This window comes from Suricata suricatta, chromosome 1 (assembly GCF_006229205.1).
Source record: "Suricata suricatta isolate VVHF042 chromosome 1, meerkat_22Aug2017_6uvM2_HiC, whole genome shotgun sequence".
Lineage (NCBI taxonomy): Eukaryota > Metazoa > Chordata > Mammalia > Carnivora > Herpestidae > Suricata > Suricata suricatta.
In genome coordinates this window covers 95,338,855-95,357,218 of record NC_043700.1, presented here as the reverse complement: position 1 = coordinate 95,357,218, position 18,364 = coordinate 95,338,855, and the positions used below count along the sequence as shown (strand labels likewise).

The 18,364-nt window shown below is 41.3% G+C and overlaps 1 protein-coding gene and 1 pseudogene across 4 annotated transcripts in view; one reads left to right on the top strand and one right to left on the bottom strand.

Annotated features, from left to right (window-relative positions):
* Positions 1-18,364, top strand: part of SPATA5 (spermatogenesis associated 5) — a 325,548-nt gene that overhangs the window by 300,553 nt on the left and 6,631 nt on the right. For 2 of the 4 annotated variants that reach the window (XM_029941230.1, XM_029941224.1), the window contains one exon: positions 13,187-13,814. The exons of 1 other annotated variant lie outside the window; for it this stretch is intronic. In XM_029941230.1, the coding sequence (XP_029797090.1) occupies positions 13,187-13,363 (177 nt within the window). In that variant the 3' untranslated portion in view covers positions 13,364-13,814. Of the gene's footprint in view, positions 1-6,058; positions 6,096-13,186; positions 13,815-18,364 lie in introns of those variants that run through there. One more of the 4 variants, XM_029941234.1, reaches the window with a different exon arrangement.
* Positions 16,217-16,827, bottom strand: LOC115293553 (annotated as a pseudogene).

Sequence of the window (18,364 nt, the reverse complement as noted above, 5' to 3'; positions counted from 1 at the left end):
TTGTTAAAGGCACAGCTACGCTGGGTTGCTGCCAAAGTGATGGGATTTTAACAGCAGTTAATTTTAAAGATTTACAAATGCGGGTTTCAGAACTACTGATGGTAAATGTACTGTGCACTTTAAAAAGTGCTTAAGCTCATGCCACATCTTGTGAACTTACATTGCATCTGCAAATGAGTGTGCACATGCATGTGTGCATGCATGCACATGTGTGTGTGTATACACAGTTGTCTATCTACCTTCATATGTATGTCTGTATGAGTTTATCTCAAAGAGAACAGAGTTGGGGGAGAGAGTAGGATGGACCTGTAAAATAATTCAGAATTTCTCTTGGCTTTCCCATTCTTCAGTGTAAATGTGGAATGAGTGCAAATGGTATCTTGAACACACTGTAGCAAAGGTAGTATGGGTTTATTTCATTCAAAATGGAGGTGCTTGTTCCCAAGGTGTAGCCTATCTAAAACCTAGTGATCAGATCTCCAAATGAAAAAGTACACCCATAAGAGGAAAGTCTTGACACGTGCTTCAATTTTCTCTACTTTACAACATTATAGAGTGCTTTTATGTGTATATTTCATCATTTACAATAGAAAATACATTAAGATTGCAGAATAGCTTCCATTGTATCATAATCCTCTTGTGTTCAGTTTGACTCATCTCTGTGAAAAAGAAAAATTCTTTTCATGAGAAATGTCTGCGGGTCTCTTTCCAATGATGTATACTTTTCTGATGGTTAGAAATCTGAGGAGAGTTCACCTACTACAAAATGATTAGGTAAAAGTATGGGTACAGTCTTGAAATTTATTAAATATACATACTCAAATTCACTCAATTTTATATCTTTAGATTTTAAGAACTTGATGAATAATCCATGCTTTAAAAATTCACCATTAGCTTTTTAAATGTACCAACTGCTATATTTCTGATAATCAAGCCAATACACTAAGTGATAATTTAAGTCACCTTTAAGTTAAATTTTTAATGTTTTCTTCATTATCCATAAGTAGTTTAATCTGCCTTCCTTTCCCACAATACCTTCTATATCTGTTATTGCTCTGATGGCCCTTTCTCATGGTTTTTAGTTTAGTCTTTACAACTAGACATTTTTCAGTCTTTATTTAGGAAATTTTCTGGCTTTTTTATTGCTGAACTTGACATAAACCTTTGCAGTTTTGCAAAAGAGTTTGGGTAACAGAAGTTAAGGAGGAATGGTTAGGCTCCATAGATAATGGACTTAACGTCAGAAGAGAGAAAAATGTAAGTGTTTAAAGCCTTCATAAACTGAATTATCTTTATTCCCTACCTTGACTTGGACTATGAGTAACTAATGAAAACAATTGTCCTATGGCTTTTACAGGTACTTGTAACTTTTTCAAAGTTATATCACATATATAATTATTTCATTGTCAAAAAGAGCTGTATCTCATTATTTGCTTTCAAATCAGTAAAAATAAAGAATTTTCTTTTTTCCCCCCTTTTTAATGGAAATTCAGTACAAGACAATAGGCCATATAATTTTGCAGATAAGAAAACAACCCTGTCAGTTTCCAAATACCCAGTATATAATGTTATTACAAAACATCAGAGTCTACATTAGGCATTTAAACCTGAAAATTCATTTATGGGCTAACCAAAATTGCACATAGTTAATGTATGTCACTTACAAATTCTAATCTTATCTTGGGTACTTGGGTTTTTCATTCCTTAGCTAGTGTGCTTAAGTTTGCAGTCTTTGTGTAGTATTTTAGCTTTTTTTTTTTTTAATTAATGAAAAAGGATATTGGTCTTTAGGTTCCTCTTCATGTCAATAAAGACCTAAGTAAGTTATACCTGGGGGCAGCTGTTGAATGTTTATAAGGTACAAGAGGAAGGTCTAAGAAAGCAAAAACTACTTTCCCTTTACAGTGGTTAACTCCACATTATAACTTCTGTAGTCCTCAACTGTGATAATTCTAGCCAAATTACATTCTTTCAATAATAAGATAGATATTATTATGAAGCATTCATATGATTTAAAAAGGTTTGAAATATAATAACTATAGAACAGTGGTTCTTAACCCTTTTCAGTTAATGATTTCTTTTTAAGATTATGATGAATACTTTCAACCATCTTTCTAGGGAAAAAAAAGAAAAAAATATATATACGTGTACATTTTTAAGGGTTTCAGATATTCTTAGACCCTTTTGGATATCCATGGACCGTAGGTTAAAAATCTTTATTATATGGCTAATAAACACACAAAGCTGGTAGAGTTTTTGCATGAAATATGATGTGCATAAGGTGAGTATGAGATAAGTAATTATCTTCTAAGTAACCTTTACACTCCCTACATGTGCTGATGGTATACTTAGTGTTTGCTCACCAGGACCTATCTTCAGATGCCCCCTAGCTAGCTACAGATTGTCAAGTCATCTTTTTCTGTTTTACACAAGTAGCCATTAATGGCCATATTCTATAAAATGATTTTAGAAGTGGCCATGCAAGGCTGCTGATCGGCTCGCCAGCATGCAGCCACTCAGAGAATGGAAAAAGAGAAAGGAGCTCATTATAGATTAAGACTGAGTATAGGGTGAGAGTGAATTGGGTGAAGGTGGTCAAAAGGTGCAAAACTCCAGTTATGTAGTGAATAAGTCCTGGAGATGTAATGTACAGCATAGTGACTATAGTTAGTACTCATGTGTTGTATTTTTGAAAATCACCAAGAGAGTAGATCTTAAAAGTTCTCATCACAAGAAAAAAATGTATAACTCTGGTGATGATAGATGTTAAATACTGTGATCATTTCATAATATATACATATACTGAATCATTATGTTGTACACCTGAAAGTAACATAATGTCATATGTCAATTATAGCTAAAAAAAAAAAAAGACAGGCTGTCAAGGAGGAAAAGGCTCTAACTCCCAAATACTCTACTTTGTGAGTGCTCAAAGATCCCAAGCTGGACAAAATGCAGAGAAGGCTACCCAGGGCATCTGTGAGGCTACAGAGTTTCACAGGAAGCATTTTTATGTGTGTGTTAGTAGAGCAAGATGTGGGGACTGGCTGTGAAGATGGATGACAGGGGAGAAGACATAGGATGAGGTTTAATACCATGGCCTACACCCTCCCCTACCAACCCCCCAAGCCACCACCTCCCTATCTCCCACAACATGGGTAGAGAGAATCAAACTCTCCAGACTTAGAGGGGAGGCCTATAGCTGACCTTTCCTGGTCTTCTCTCCTCTTTGTCTGGGACCAACCTCAAGGTATCCCATTTATGGATGCTTTTACCCAAGAACTGATACCTTTTCCAGCTTTCCGGCCATAGCTTGGGTCACCAGCCTTACAAGACTCAAAAGTACACACCTCCACTTAGGATGACCCATTATTCCCAAGACATTTTTACCTTTTTAGTCTATAGTTGACAATTATCTTGGCTGCAGTTGTCACAGCAGGAATGTGTGTGTGTGTGTGTGTGTGTGTGTGTGTGTCTGTGTGTGTCTGTGTGTCTGTGTGTCTGTGTGTTTTAAAGGCAAAATCTAATTTATATCACTGTTCAGAGATGACCTCAGCAGGAGACCTTTTTGCAGACTCCCAAAGGTCAAGGGACATGCTAACCTGTTAGTTTGGGGAGTAGAGCAGAGCAAAGGCTAGAGAGCCTCCATGGGACTTCTAGTGTAGTGAGGGAGATAGACATTTACCACTGATAACTCTATATGGTTCCTGACAACTGTGTTAGGATGGAATAATTCAAGTTGCTACCAGACCATAAAGCAATCAGTCCTGGGAAGATAGTGAGGTTGCCGCCAGAAATGCCTCCCAGTGGAAACATTTACACTGAACCTTGAAGAGTACATAGATGAGCCAGTACTTTGCACATCTTGTTCCATGAAAACATTTTGTTTTCTTCACTGCTGTATTTCTGTGGGTACATTGTACCTGGTATCTTGTAGGTGGTCAGTAAAGACTTTTGAGTGAAGGAATGAATTAGGGGTTCCCAGTATCTGTTTGCCCTCTTAACCCTTCCCTTATTACATGGTTCCTGCTTTTTGCATTCCCATACCAGTTGGTGTGTTTTTTTCAAAACTATACTCTTTTTTTCTTATATGGTTTAATTAATGTTAGAAACATTTAAAATTCCCGTAGTTACATATGGTTTTAGAAACAGTAAGAATGAAAACTCCAGGTCTTTCTTGTCCCAGCTCTTTCCTCTGTGGATTCATTTGTAAATTAAAAAAAAAAAAAAAAACCGTGAAGGGGCGCCTGGGTGGCTCAGTCAGTTAAGCGTCAGGCTTTGGCTCAGGTCATGATCTCACCGTTCCTGGGTTTGAGCCCTGTGTCTGGCTCTGTGCTGATGGCTAGCTCAGAGCCTGGAGCCTGCTTCAGATTCTGTGTCTCCCTCTCTCTCTCTGACCCTTCCCTGCTCACACTGTCTCTCTCTCTCTCTCTCTCTCTCTCTCTCTCTCTCTCTCTCTCTCTCTCTCTCTCTCAAAAATAAAAACATTAAAAAACAATTTTTTTAAGTGAAAACTAGAATGGGCTTCTCCAAGCAGATAATAATGAAAGGTTGCACTCTTGATTTACATAAACTTCGGCGATATGTACAGAATAACTTTAAATCAGCAAAATTAAGCAACCAATGGGGTTTTCCACCTTCTTTAATGTCATTAAGCTTTAGTGTGTTTTTACACACTTGTCTTTTCTTTTGACTCAGTACTATCTATGGCATTCTAGATAGTGACCTAAATATAATCCCAGATGGATTAATTATTATAAAGCTTATTTTGCAGACAGTCCAAGGCATTTAGCCCAAGGGCAATAGGCATTTTCTTAGATCTGAAGTTTGCCTCCCAAGATCCTCACTTCTAGTCTCATCACTTAAAATTTTTTCTGTGAGGTGGCACTGTAAAGTATCCTAAAGCAAGCGCGACTCACTTCCCCTCTGAATTCCCTTCTCTGGCCCTGTTTAAGCTGGGAGCTGCTTTCTTGGCAGTTTGGGGCGCCCCTTGCCGCCTGTGCCGGTGACAGTCTGACTTCCGTCTGCTGCTCTGGCCTGGAGCCTGCTGCGCTCCCTTGAGTCACAGCTCTCACGCCCGGCCATTCAGCCACCTTTCAGCACGTCTCAATGGGCCGGGGAGAATGGGCCCCCGGCGTCCGCAGGAGCACATCATCTCCCAGGTAGCCGCCTCCTTGAAGCACCTCCAGTGAACGCTGTTCGCAAACAGCGGGACACCACTTTCTACTGGGCTCCTAATCCCTCGGACACACAGGGGAAGGAGGTCGCGAGGCGGTGAAAGAGAAAAGAAAGGCGAGGGGGCGGGTGGGCGGCAGCGCACACAATGTCCGCCCGCGGCCGCCAGCGGCTGCGCCACAATCAGCGCCAGCTGCAGCCCAATTAAGCTCAACAGGTCACAGGTGTTCCAGACAGACGACGCTTTTAACAAAACCACTTTCTTGAAAATACCTAAGAATTTTAAAAGCACGGCAGCCCATTTCTTTCGGTGGATTCTTTAAAGCTATTTAGTACACTTGAAATACAAAGGAGCTGAAAAGCACATTTAGGCCTCACTGGAAGGCGCGCTTTCTACTTGCCAAACAGCAGGAGCAGCAGCGCGGCCGCCGCAGGGCCCGGGAGCACCAATCTGCGTCTGCGTGGCATCCGTGCAGCTGCCCGCAGCGGGCTGGGCGGCTCTCTCCTCCGGCTCCCGCCCCGCGGCTCTCTCTGCCCGGCGCCGTGGCGTTCACCTGCTCCTGCTAGGAGCTGCCAGTGCTGGACACTGCCGCCTGGTCACCTGCTCCTGCTAGGAGCTGCCAGTGCTGGACACTGCCGCCTGGTCACCTGCTCCTGCTGGGAGCTGCCAGTGCTGGACACTGCCGCCTGGTCTGTCTGCAGCCCCTAGGCTGCCACGGCTGGTTCCCTAAGAACTTGGAAGCAGCACTGAACCTTGGGGCTGATTAAACTAGGTACACGGGCTCAGCGATCCAGAGCCCCCTTTCTCACCAGCCGAGGGCACCCTATAAATAAGCCTCCTCGTCCGGCACCTTTAAAATTGCCCACTTCTCTTTCTCCACAGATCTGAGGCCTTTGCCCCCAGAGTGGGGTCATGGGCACCAAACAGAACTTCAGCTGTTGGCTAAGCTGCCTTCAGAACTTTGTTACCCTCGCGCCTTTCTTGGAAGACACAGATCAACTCTGCGAGTTCTTGAGGAACTTGATGAGGTTAAGTTAAAATTTCAACTGCCTTTTGAAAGTGAGCAAGCAGTTGGTAGCTCCCCCATTAGGCCTACTTGGGGCACCACCCCTTTTTCCCAGCCTTACATGCCACTCATGGGCATGTGTTCCTGATGTCCTTCTCACGATCTGGTTACAGCCAACAGAAAAGAAAGGCACATATGACCCAGGCCTTATTTGGAAATTGAAGCACTTGCACTTAAGTTAATGTTAGGTTTCTAACCTGTCAGTGCCTAGAAAAGAAGGTGGTGCTCCTGTTAAACTGGAAAGAACAAGGGCTGGGCTATAACACCGCATTTTCAGGTTTTTCTACCCAATGATTAGGTTTTGGTGAAGGCTTTGCCTTGATTATTTATCACATCATTTAAAATAACAACAACAACTACTGCCTGCATAGAAACCATGTGGGTTTTCATTTTCGCAATATGCCTGTTTCTCTTTTACTAACTAAGCTGAGCCACCTGTTTAAACTCTTCTTGTCTCGTGCATTGGGGGAAAAAAACCCTAGGCCGTGTATAAGAGGTTTCATTTTTTTTCCACAGTGAAGTAAGACATTGTTCTTATTCTTCATGGCATTCAGAATTCTGCACAATTGCCTCTTTTGCCCTTTTGCATTTAAAAGTGAGGTAATTAGATTTCCCAAGGTTCAGTGGTCAAGAGGCTTCTCATCCTGGGAAGTTGCTTCCCCACACCCTCCCGAGTGGAGTTGTCTCACGTAATCCAGTTATTGCTGTTTTGCTGTTCTAAATGCACTGCTGTTTCAGAAGGCAAGCGTAGCATGAAAATTCATACTCCTATGTCCTCTTCCATTGCTGAGTTTCCTTCTACCTGCATTTGAAAATGGTTACTATTTTCCTCAGTGACTTTGAGGATTTCTAAACATTTTCATTAAAAACTGTTTCCTTTCCTACCTATTAGCTCATTTCCTATACACCTTACTAGAGAGTTCCTGCTTTTTATGTCATTTTTCAGGTATCTGATAGCTCTATTACAATTGCAGAATAAATGAAAAGGGAATTTGGCACGTTGGAACCAAATAAATGGGTGTCGTGGCCACTGAAACAACAGCGTGTCTTAGTTTAGCTCTGACAGTGAAATCTTAGGCCCACTCTGCTTGTCTTTTGTCTCATTTTCTCGTTTTCCCAAACAAATAATACTTTCACTTTTGCAGCAAGGCGCATCTACATCGTAACAGTTTGGTATGGACTGCAGACACTCAGTTTGACAGAGCCAGCCAAAACAGGGTTGCTTTTCCAGCCTAATGGCGAAAGCAACCTTACTGGTAGTTGGTTAATAATTCCTTTAAATGATCTAGTCTGCAGCCTATGGGGGAAGAGGTGGACATGGTGAAAGGATTAGGGGAAAGCTTCCAAAATCCTTTTTGCCAGAAATGTTAATGCAATCGAGTGCCAAGAGTTTTCTTTCTAAACGGGTTGGTTTAACATTCCAGACAGTCTGTGATTCAAATTCATCTATTCATCTACACATCTTCTCATGAGGTTCTTCTGTAGCCTCATGGAAGAAATTCCCCCATCACTGAACAGTCCCAGATTCCATGTGGTTTTGAATGTGATGCCAGGAAAATGATGAATTTTGTGGTCCCTGTATACACTGTAGAGATGTATATACATATACATACATACATTATCTCATTAGGTTTTCTTACAAACTTTAGTGATAGTAACGAGAAAGCTCCTACTTGAAATTAAAAGCCTTTGTCAGTTTCTATAGTATCCAATTCTGATTAGAGAGAGATGTATTTGCAAATTTAATCTAAAAAGACCTCACCTGGAGCGCCTGGGTGGCTCAGTCGGTCAAGCATCCGACTTCGGCTCAGGTCATGATCTTATGGTTGGTGAGTTTGAGCCCCGCACCGGGCTTTGTGCTGACAGCTCAGAGCCTGGAGGCTGTCTTCGGATTCTGTATCTCCCTCTCTCTCTGACCCTCCCCTGCTCATGCTGTCTCTCTCTGTCTCAAAAATAAATGAAAAACATTAAAATTTTAAAAAAATAATAAAAATAGAAAGACCTCACGCTTTCAGAGCTTAATACAGAAAAAAAAAATCCTTCAACAGTTGATTGATGCCAGGTTATTTTCATCAAGTGGGACAAAAGATCACCATTTGCACAATTTCAGGGGTTTTCTGCCCAAAGCTTCCATTTCAGTCCTCTACTGTAATCCATATATATAATATATGTATGTATATATATATATATTATATTGTATATATTATACAAATATATATAATACATATATATATTACTGCATTATTAGTAAACTTTCAGGCATGTTTCTCCATTACAGCGCAGTTTTCCCCATGACAGTGCAGCAGAAAAGTTCCAGTCCCCATGTAACACATTCTGATACCTAAGGAAGCATCCCTCAAAATAACAGACATACTTGTATTCTTGATAAAATTTCTAATTTCTGTTACTTTTAAGGAAGTAACTAGATTTAAAGTAGTTCCCCAGACTAAAATAAGCTAACATATATCACAGTGTTAAACAATTTTTGTTACTGATGTTATCATTCCAAAAACTTAAGTATAACTGACAAAGTGTAGGGTATATGAAACATGGATAAAAATGTTACAGGATATAGACCAAATATGAAAAAAAATGCATATAATGTGTACTCTCTGGAAACCTGTTTATCGTTAAGGAAACGTTCAGTTTGATTGAACAAACATGCACTGACCATTTATATCTCCCGAGTCCGAATGTGTGCTGTGGCTGCTGCCCTTTGACCCCATTAAACAGACTGGTCCTTCTCCACTCTCTTTTTTCTCCCTTTCCCTCTTTTCTGTAGTCTGGAAAAGAAAAAAAGGCTATGAAATAGGCCAAAGCCATACTGTGCTCTGATTGAATTGTTTTGTATCAGTTAACACCTTCCAGAATGTTTGTTGAAGATCACCAGTAACTCAAAAGATAGCCACTTACAGGTGTTCTGCCAAAACCAGGGCAACGAGAGAGTTCTGTGGGAAATCCTGAGTTAAAGAAAATTAAGCAGATTACCATTGCTAGGCTTCACAAAAATCTTTAAAATTCTACTGTGCATTGTGGGAAACAGAGTATATGCACTGTTACCTAAAACTTCCTTGATCATGAAATACTTGTTCCTCTGAAAAGACACTAATATAGCAAGGCAAATGCTGGCAGGGACCCTGAGAGCAAGCAGGGACGCTGCACTTGGCCTGAGAAGTATGGGATCTTTGGAACTCATGCTGAAGTAAGTGACCCCACAGCAAAGAGAAACCAGCCATCGTGAAATGAGCTTCCTAAGAATACTTCCATTTCAGACCTACCTTTCTATTTGGGTCAGGAGAGGGAACCAATAATCCATTTGATGCTTTTCCTTTTGGAATTTCTAAGAAGCCCTTTCATGAGGAAAAAATTAAAACAAAGGAACCTTTAGGAGTTATTCTCTGTCAGCTGCTTGCGCACCAGCTGCTTGTGAATTGGGTTTAGAGCTTTAGTGATGACTGTCATTGACTGGCCTTCACTGTCATTATGGCCCACATGACTTCTGAAAACTATCATTGTTATTTTTAGTGACATTTTGATGACAGGCCTTGTCTTCTCTCCCTCTCTCCCCCCCTCTCTCTTAAATTCTCCATTTTGGCTACTGAGGCTGGAAGAGTACCATCTCTGGTCTCCTTCTCCCCACCTTGCTGTTTCTTTACTCATTTTCTCCCTCCTGCTCAGAATGCCCTTTTCTCCCCTAGACGCTTCCCACTTCAGTTTAGGAAGCAGTAATTTCTCTTTTTTCCATACCAGAGCACTTTTCCTTTTGCCCTGCTTAATAGTACCTCTAATACCAGGCCACATTGGACAATTGATGTCCATTCCCTACTGGTCAGGGAGCACTAGAAGACAGATACGACATCTTGGACATCTCTGAATCCCCTACCTGGCCTCATCTAGTTGTTGTACAGAGTAGCTATTCGGTGGATGTTGATTGATGAAAGAGTGACTGATTAATTATTTATAGTGTCTTACTTCCTCTCAGTTACTGGTTGCATATTGCTAAGCAAATATGACAGGAAAATAAAAGTGGTAGAAAGTATTGCCTAATTGACTGGTTCTTCAGAGCATTCCTGGTAAATAATAGGAAAAGGAAACCATTTATCGGAGCAAGTGTTGAATTCAGACAGTCCTCCTGCCACTCTGGAAGTGCAAACAACTACTCTTCCGTCTGTATGTAGGAAGACACCTTCATATGCGGTACTTGAGTACCAGGATTCAGCTGCTCTGTTTCCTTTGTCCTTGTCTCTCAAACGTTCTGTGAGTCATCTCTTTCTAACTCAAACATTGTTAGTGCTCTCGTCAAAACTCTGTCCAACTTTTCTATACCTCACAATTTTGTAGTTCTCCCAATTGGATGGAATTGCTAATTAAGGGTCAGGCCAGTACTAAATATAGTAGGGGAATTACTCTTGAGTGTTAACATATGCTAGAGGCTCTAAGTTACAAACATCCACCTTTCAAGCGGCTGTTACTGCTCAGACCACATCTCGCCACCAGTGCCCCTCCATCACTGCCCTGGAAGCTGCCACATAAAGGCAAAAAGCAATTTATAGCTTAAGAAAATCTGTAGACAAAGGTGTGAAGGAGAGAAAGCTGATCTGCAAGAGGAATTCCTCAGAGTTGCTGACCCCAAGGACAGCCTTCAAGGCCTCAGTGACCTGTCACTTCCTACTACCTACATTTCATATGCCTTGTTAGGCTACCTGAGATTCCAGCGATTAGAGAAGTATAATCATTTCTCCTTCTCCCAGTTTGATTACTGTGTACTGAGCGAGGAAGTCTACTAGACTGTTGGTTCCCTTTCTCAGATGTACCAGCAGTAAGAGCCACTCACTATCTGGCCGTGTGAACCGAATTCAGGAGCTGGGACAGGTTCCAGACAGCCTTGCGGTTACCTCTCCTTTCCTCAGCCCCGCCTTCCCCCCCCACCACCACCAGGTTACTGTGCTTATCTGCCCACTCCATTTGCCATGCTCCCATCAAATATTGCACACTATTAGTGGGATCCCTGAATTGTGCAAAATCCGGGGCGGGGCAGGGGAAAAGTGTTCACACAGCAATTAATTAGTACAGTCATGAGTATTGTCTAGCACATGGGGTAGGTACTCAGTAATGTCTGTAGCCATTATGTACTGGATCCAGTTTTCTCTGAGGTAAGTCTCAGTTATGAAGTGTGCAAGACATGACACTGACCCAGAGCGGGTGACTTCTGTGCTCCGCCTAGCCTGGGGAAGGACCCACGTAATGGAAACATTCCCTGTACTATCTCAGAGGAAGAGCTAGAAATCCACCAGCCAGCAGGAAGTTCAGGCCTTTGCCTCTTCCACTGATAACCTTCTTCAAACTTTCCTTGCAGCCATTGCTTCAGATTCTTGCCAATAACAGAAGTGCTGCTCAGAGGGAGGAAAGGAAGGAGTTGAGGCTTTCCCCCATTTTGTTCCCTTTTCCTCCCTTCATGGAGGTCTTCAAAGGCCCTTTGGACAGAGTGGAACCACCGGATAGCCAGTTTACCAGGCTAGGCATTTCCTGCACCTTTACTGTGCTTATTAATTATTATATCTTGTTTTCCAAATAACTCTTTCTGCACCAGTATATGTGCTGAACTTATTTTCCTAATCCCTGGAAGTTTTGTTTTTTTCCTTCAACAAGTTGGTAGCCACTCTTTTTGGAAAAGCATTAACATGCATAAGCACTATAGTCAACTTCAGTGCTCATTAATGAAGCCCAGAACTAATAGTTACATTGTCGTAATTTGACAAAGCCATCTAAATCTATGCATGTTTTTTGAAAGCTCCCTAAACATGCTGCTAAATCCCCTAAAAAGCTACTAAACTGCTTTGGCAGCTATTAGCCCAGCATAAGCAGAGGAACTCTTTTCAGTAAGTGAACAAACAGAGAAAATATGCTGAATGGCTGGACAAATGTGTTTCAGCTGGCCCTTTCATTTACCGATATAAAGGTGCAGTCAGTATCAATCACTGTTTTCCCTGTTGCCCTGAAAATCACAATATCTCTTTTCATCCCACAGCTCTTTTCACCACAGTAATGTGTCTTTAGAATGACACTGGCATCAGCCTGCTTCCGCTGTCTGAAGTCCAGAGAGCTTAAAAACACATTTCAGGATTCAAGACTTGAACCTTCCTCCCCTTCCGTTTTCCTCCCGCCCACTCTGTCCCCCTTCCCTCTGCATCTACCCCACCCCCTCCCCAGATTCTTTTCAATTCTTGCAGCTTTCCTCACTGGGTAAACAAAATTCACTTCTCTGTTCTAATGCAAGTCTCCAAGGTAAACGTAGAAAACTCTATCTGATATTCCCAGGATTTAAGAACTTGTTCAAGAGATGCACATAAAGAAATGCTTTTACATGTCAGTAATACATCAAAGGTTGAAAGGAATGTGGAAATTCTATGCCATGACAAGGAGCGCTGATGAGCAGAACCTCACTGTATAACTGTATATCGGAGCATCTCCCTCCTCAGCTCCTCAGCCCCCCCCCCCCCCCCCCCCCCCCCCCCCCCCCCCCCCCCCCCCCCCCCCCCCCCCCCCCCCCCCCCCCCCGCCACTTGTCACTTGGTTCTTACCTGCCCCCACGGCACACACACTCAGCTTTTGTCATCTCGTATTAGAAGCATGTGCTTGCGCGTCTGTTCCACCTTGACAGTTGTGGGCTTCTTGAGAACAAATGCCATATCTTATATATCTTTTTGCCGCTCCTGATTCTGAGGACTTAATACCTTGTTTTGGAATGAAGGTGATTACTTTTTGTCCTTTTGAAAACTGAAGTGGAATAACCATAAAGATAAATGTTGGCAAGGGTGCTTATAGTTGAGGAAGCAGTCACCATGGATGAATATTTGAAATATTACATTTTACAAAACAATGTTGATTGTCTTTCCTCTCCCCTTTTTTGTTTTGTATGTTTGTTTTTGTATGTTTTGCTTCAGATTATAGCTGTCTGTAGAGAGGCGGCGCTTCTGGCTCTGGAAGAAGACATTCAAGCCAACCGCATTATGAGGAGACATTTCACTCAAGCCTTGAGCACTGTGACACCCAGAATTCCTAAATCATTGAGACGTTTCTATGAAGAGTATCAAGAAAAGAGTGGGCTACATACACTCTGAGAAAGTGTGCACATTCAGGATGCTAAAAATGCTTTCTAGAAAAAACGTGTTTCTTTTTTAAATTTTGTCTTGAGTGTCCCATAAAAAACCCCTCATAAGCAAAATGCCTGAAATTGAGAGGCTTCAGTGTTTAAAGGCATTTAAAATCGTATGGATACAGTGCAAACATCCATGAAAATCTCTGAACACAAGTTTAAGTCCATTTTTACTGGAAATGTGTGCTAAGTTTTAAAAAGAAAACTTTCAGCTTTTTCATTTTTGACCTAGTTTATGCATCTCATGAAATACTTTCCTCACTCCAGAATCTGCTTCATGGTATCGCTAAATGCCCAGCCTATGAACATCAGTTTTATACAAGAACATAGAAAATGCATGTGGATTGGGGCGCCTGGGTGGCTCAGTCATTGAAGTGTCCAACTCTTGATTTCAGCTGAAGTCATGATCTCACAGTTGGTGAGTTCAAGCCCCACATAGGGCTCTGCAATGGCAGCGTGGAGCCTGCGTGGGATTCATTCTCTCTCTCTCTCTCTCTCTCTCTCTCTCTCTCTCTCTCTCTCCCCCTCTCTTACTCTCTCCTTCTCTTTCCCTGTCCCTCTGCCCCTTCCTTCCCCACTCTCCTTACCACTCAAAATAAATAAATAAAAGAAAATGCATGTGGATTAATCCATAGTGAGAAATATTTACTGATCATTATTTTTAAAGGCCAGCCAGTGAAATAGACAAATGTATCAGCCAAACTTATGTGGTCTTGTTCCCAGATATGTATTTGTTTTCATTAAAATTCACACCTACATGTTTGCTTTGGCCTTCTTAATCTTGACTTATGGCAATAAAAAAAAGAGAGAGAAAAAAATTGAGAGTTATTTCATGTAATGCCTCTTGCCAAGTTTACACAGGGGCGCCTGGATAGCGCATTAAGTGTTAAGTAGGTTAAGTGTCCTACTTCAGCTCAGGTTTTCTCAGTTTGTGATTTTGAGCCCCATGTCAGTCTCTGTGCCTGGAGCCTGCTTTGGATTCTGTGTCTCCCTCTCTCTGCCCCTCCACCACTCATGCTCTGTCTGTCTGTCTGTCTCTCTCTCTCTCTCTCTCACGCACACTCTCAAAAATAAATAAACATTAAAAAAACTTTTTTTAATTGGAAACATAAGCCTAGTTCAGGCCTAGAGCAATAGACTTGTTTCATAAAATACTATAAATAAATTGTATGTTTATGTTTTAATTTGCACACATTTTCAGGTTACCAATAAACTTTTTCATTTCAAAGATAAGCCAAATTGTGCTGTTAGTCATATTGTCTTACGTTGCATTCTAAATATGTGTATTTGTTCTCCTAATTATTTATCTTCGGAATTTTTGGACACTTTAATTTCATAAATATCTTTGAAAAACTGTTGGAAATGGATTCCCTGACTTCCAGTTCAGAAGCTGGCAATGGAAAGAATGTGCACTTAGACATGCTCACTGTCAATCTTTGAAAATTTCCAGAAAGACAAGTCAGGCAAGAAACAACTAATGATCAAAATAATGGGACCGCACAGTTTTGTGGTGGTAGATATTCTGCACTCATGTCTCAACTGTCTCACCCTTTGACTGTCAAAACTAGATTTGCGAGGCATTTTTCCCGAGACTACCTTGGTTTATTAGCATACGCACAAACTCACCCAGAGCAGAGTATTACTACTATTTAGAGCTCTGGTGTCAAATAGACACTAGTCACATGACTAAGCTTAAATTTTAATGAATTAAAATTAAATAATATTAAAAATTTAGCTCCTCAGACACATTAGCCACAACTCAAGTGCTCAGTAGCCACGTGTGGCAGATGTCTGCCGTGTGGACAGAATAGAGTGTAGAACATTTCCAGCACTCAGAACGTTCTGCTGGTTTCTGCTGATTTAGAATAGAAGGCTTACACAATGAAATAAATAGGACCTCAGAATTACTTTTATGCTTCCCATTTTCCCTTTAGTTATTAGAGGATCATAACTTCTTCTCTGTAAAGAGAAGACAGGCTCTCATGCTGGAGGCTGAGTGGTGAGGAGGAAGGTGCGGTCTCAACAAGGAGCTCAGAAGTTAATGTCCACTCTGACCCTTCAACCCATGTGACGTACGAAGCTATAATTGAGCCTGATAGAATGCCCAGGTCATTACAGACCACCACCGTCAGTGTAAGGGCAGACTAGAGAAGAAATCCTTCTGCCAGCCAGAGAGGCCACAGGGAGCCCTCTGGATTTAGTCTGTGCTTTGATTAAAAAAGAGAAACAGGCTTCTCTGAGAGTTCTGACCACAAGCTTACCTGACCATGGCTTCCAAGTTTGAATTCGCACGACCTTTGTGATACAGAAGCTTGAAAATATGAAATGAAAATATGGATCCAAGCTAGAACTATCCTGGAGGTGACTGGCCGTTGCAGTAGACGGAGGAACATACCCTCACCCAGGCCTCAGAGGACTGCAACAGCCGGAACCCTGCTTACAGAGTGTCTAATCCCGCAGGCTGTGGAGCGCGGGGGCCTCACACTCCGCCGGTGGAGCATACACCCGCACAGCTCCTTTGGAAAGCCAGCTAGCACGTCTAGTCATGTTGAAGCTTCTAGAAGTTAAGGGTTCTCTGTAGTGTGTATCTCAGAGGGAGTTGTTTCCAATGAGGTAATGAATAAGAAGATCAGAGCACCATCATTTCTAATGGGAAACAATCTATCCATCAGTCAGAGAATGGATTTCTACCCAATACCCATACAACGCCATACTTATGCAGTAAAAAAAGTAATTAGAGCTACACAGAAAACACAGATTTCAAAAAGAACATTTTGGAAGAATACTTGAATTTTTTTAAGTTTTTTTTTTTTCCATTCTGTTTTTACTTTTATTTGCACGTATTTTATGCAGATTTACTCCCGGGCCATAAGTTTTTGTTTCTTCAGTTTCTTCTGGGATATCTTTTTCTTCTGTGCAACTTCCTCTTCTGGTTTAGGAACAATCTGCTCTTTTTCAGTGAGGATCATCTCAATGTGGCAGGGAGAGCTCATGTATGGGTTAATCCGACCATGAGCCCTGTAAATTCTACGCCGCATCTTGGGGGCTTTGTTCACCTGGATGTGCTCAATGACCGGAGAATCTACATCTAAACCCTTAAGTTCAGCATTACTCTCGGCATTTTTAAGCATGTGCAGTAAAAATTCAGCACTCTTTTTGGGCCACCGACCCTGTGTCCAGCCCCACTGTTTGGCCTGGGCACACCTACCAACTCCACCATTGTAGCATCGGAACAGCACACACTGCTTCTGCAGAGTGACATCTTTAAGATACTTGGTGGCTTTTCGGATATGCATACCCTTGATGGCCTGGGCGGTTTCACGGGTGTTCTTAAAGTGAACACGAAGATTTGAACCTCTTGATTTGCATGATTTTGTCGGGTTTTCCGGGTCAAGTGAATAGCGAACCATTTTCAGAGATCACCTGAGGCCGCTTACAGGAAGAGTTTGAATTTTTTTAAGTTTAAGGCATGCAAAATATATTGTTTATGGGGACGTGTAGTAAACAACTACGTGAATGGAGATGAAAAGCATCAAATATGGGGGAGGAAATTCCTAAAGGGAGAAGAAGCTGAAACATCATATCTTAAACTGGGTGATGTGAATACACGTATTGATCACGCCTTTTTAAAACATGAGCTTTAAATTGTTACATTATGGTGCAAGGGGAAGATGCATCTCCAGCCTCGTTCTGCGTCCTAACCAGCATCAATCCTGTCGTCCCAGCCAGTCCTTGGGCATCCAGTGCAATCCACAGTGCCTGCCACCCCATGCGTTTGGAAAATCAGAAGTATCAGTATGATGGAATAAAACGCAAGAAGGCTATACACACACACACACACACACACACACACACGAGAAATTTGTTGGCGAGAGCTCGTGTTTGGGTGACCCATGTCTTACACTGGGGATGGGATCGGAGAGATTATGTCTGGAGTCAGACGTCTGTTTCCATGGCACTGATTACACAGGAGTAGAAAGTTAAGAATTTAAAAAGATTTTAGAGCATTACATCTTTAAACTATTATAAACCAATGATTTTTTATATCTTTAGATAGCTATTACCATTAAAAAGGCAATAATCTTGCTTTATTTGAAGTTTGTGCCCTTTTAATAAGAGTACCAGGGAAAAATGAGAGTCCTAGAAAAGAGCAGGTTGGGTGTCACTAATTACCGTTTACCCCGGTGTCATCTGCATGGCACTTTTCCTTCTGATTCCAGACTGTCATACGTATGGATTTAAAATAGTGTGTGATCCTATTCTTGGGGTTTGTTTGTGATTGAATTACACAGTATAGTTCATGGAAAATTTAAGAAAATGTCCAGCTTCCTGTCTTAAGAAAACAGTTTGCTTATTGGCATCTGGTCAAAACCTTGTTTTGATCCAGGTTCTCTTCGGGGTTTCGGGATACTCACACTGACATGTTTGTTTCAATGGTCTAAGAGGTTTTAGCTCAAATAATGAAATTAGTGTTTCTATCTAACAACAATACTTAGAAGAATGGCTTTTAACCTTTTACTCCTCTGTGATCAGGAAAGTGTGTAAGCTTATTACTGACTGCCCTAACTTTGCTTGAGAAATGTTCAGTTCTGTGTTACTCTAATGTATTAAGCAAGTTTTTTAAATAATGTGTAGTTTTCCACTGTGGAAAAATAATTATTGAATTTTTAGAAAAATCAAACTTGATTATATGTTTAATTTATCTTAATCAGGAAAAGGCTACAGAAAAGCTGCTATAAAGAATAGAATGAAGTTATTTCGCTAGCCTGTTGTTAAATTTCTGAACTTAAGGTTGTTAGAGTTTTAGTTTGTTTTGTCATGTTTTCCTGAGTTCTTTGGTTAAAGATGAGCACATACCAAAGCACCCTTTGAAATTATATATGGGTTGAATCAGCAGTAATTTTCAAATACGGTCCACACAGAAGTTTTCTTATTATTCTTCTTCTTTAATGTTTATTTATTTTTG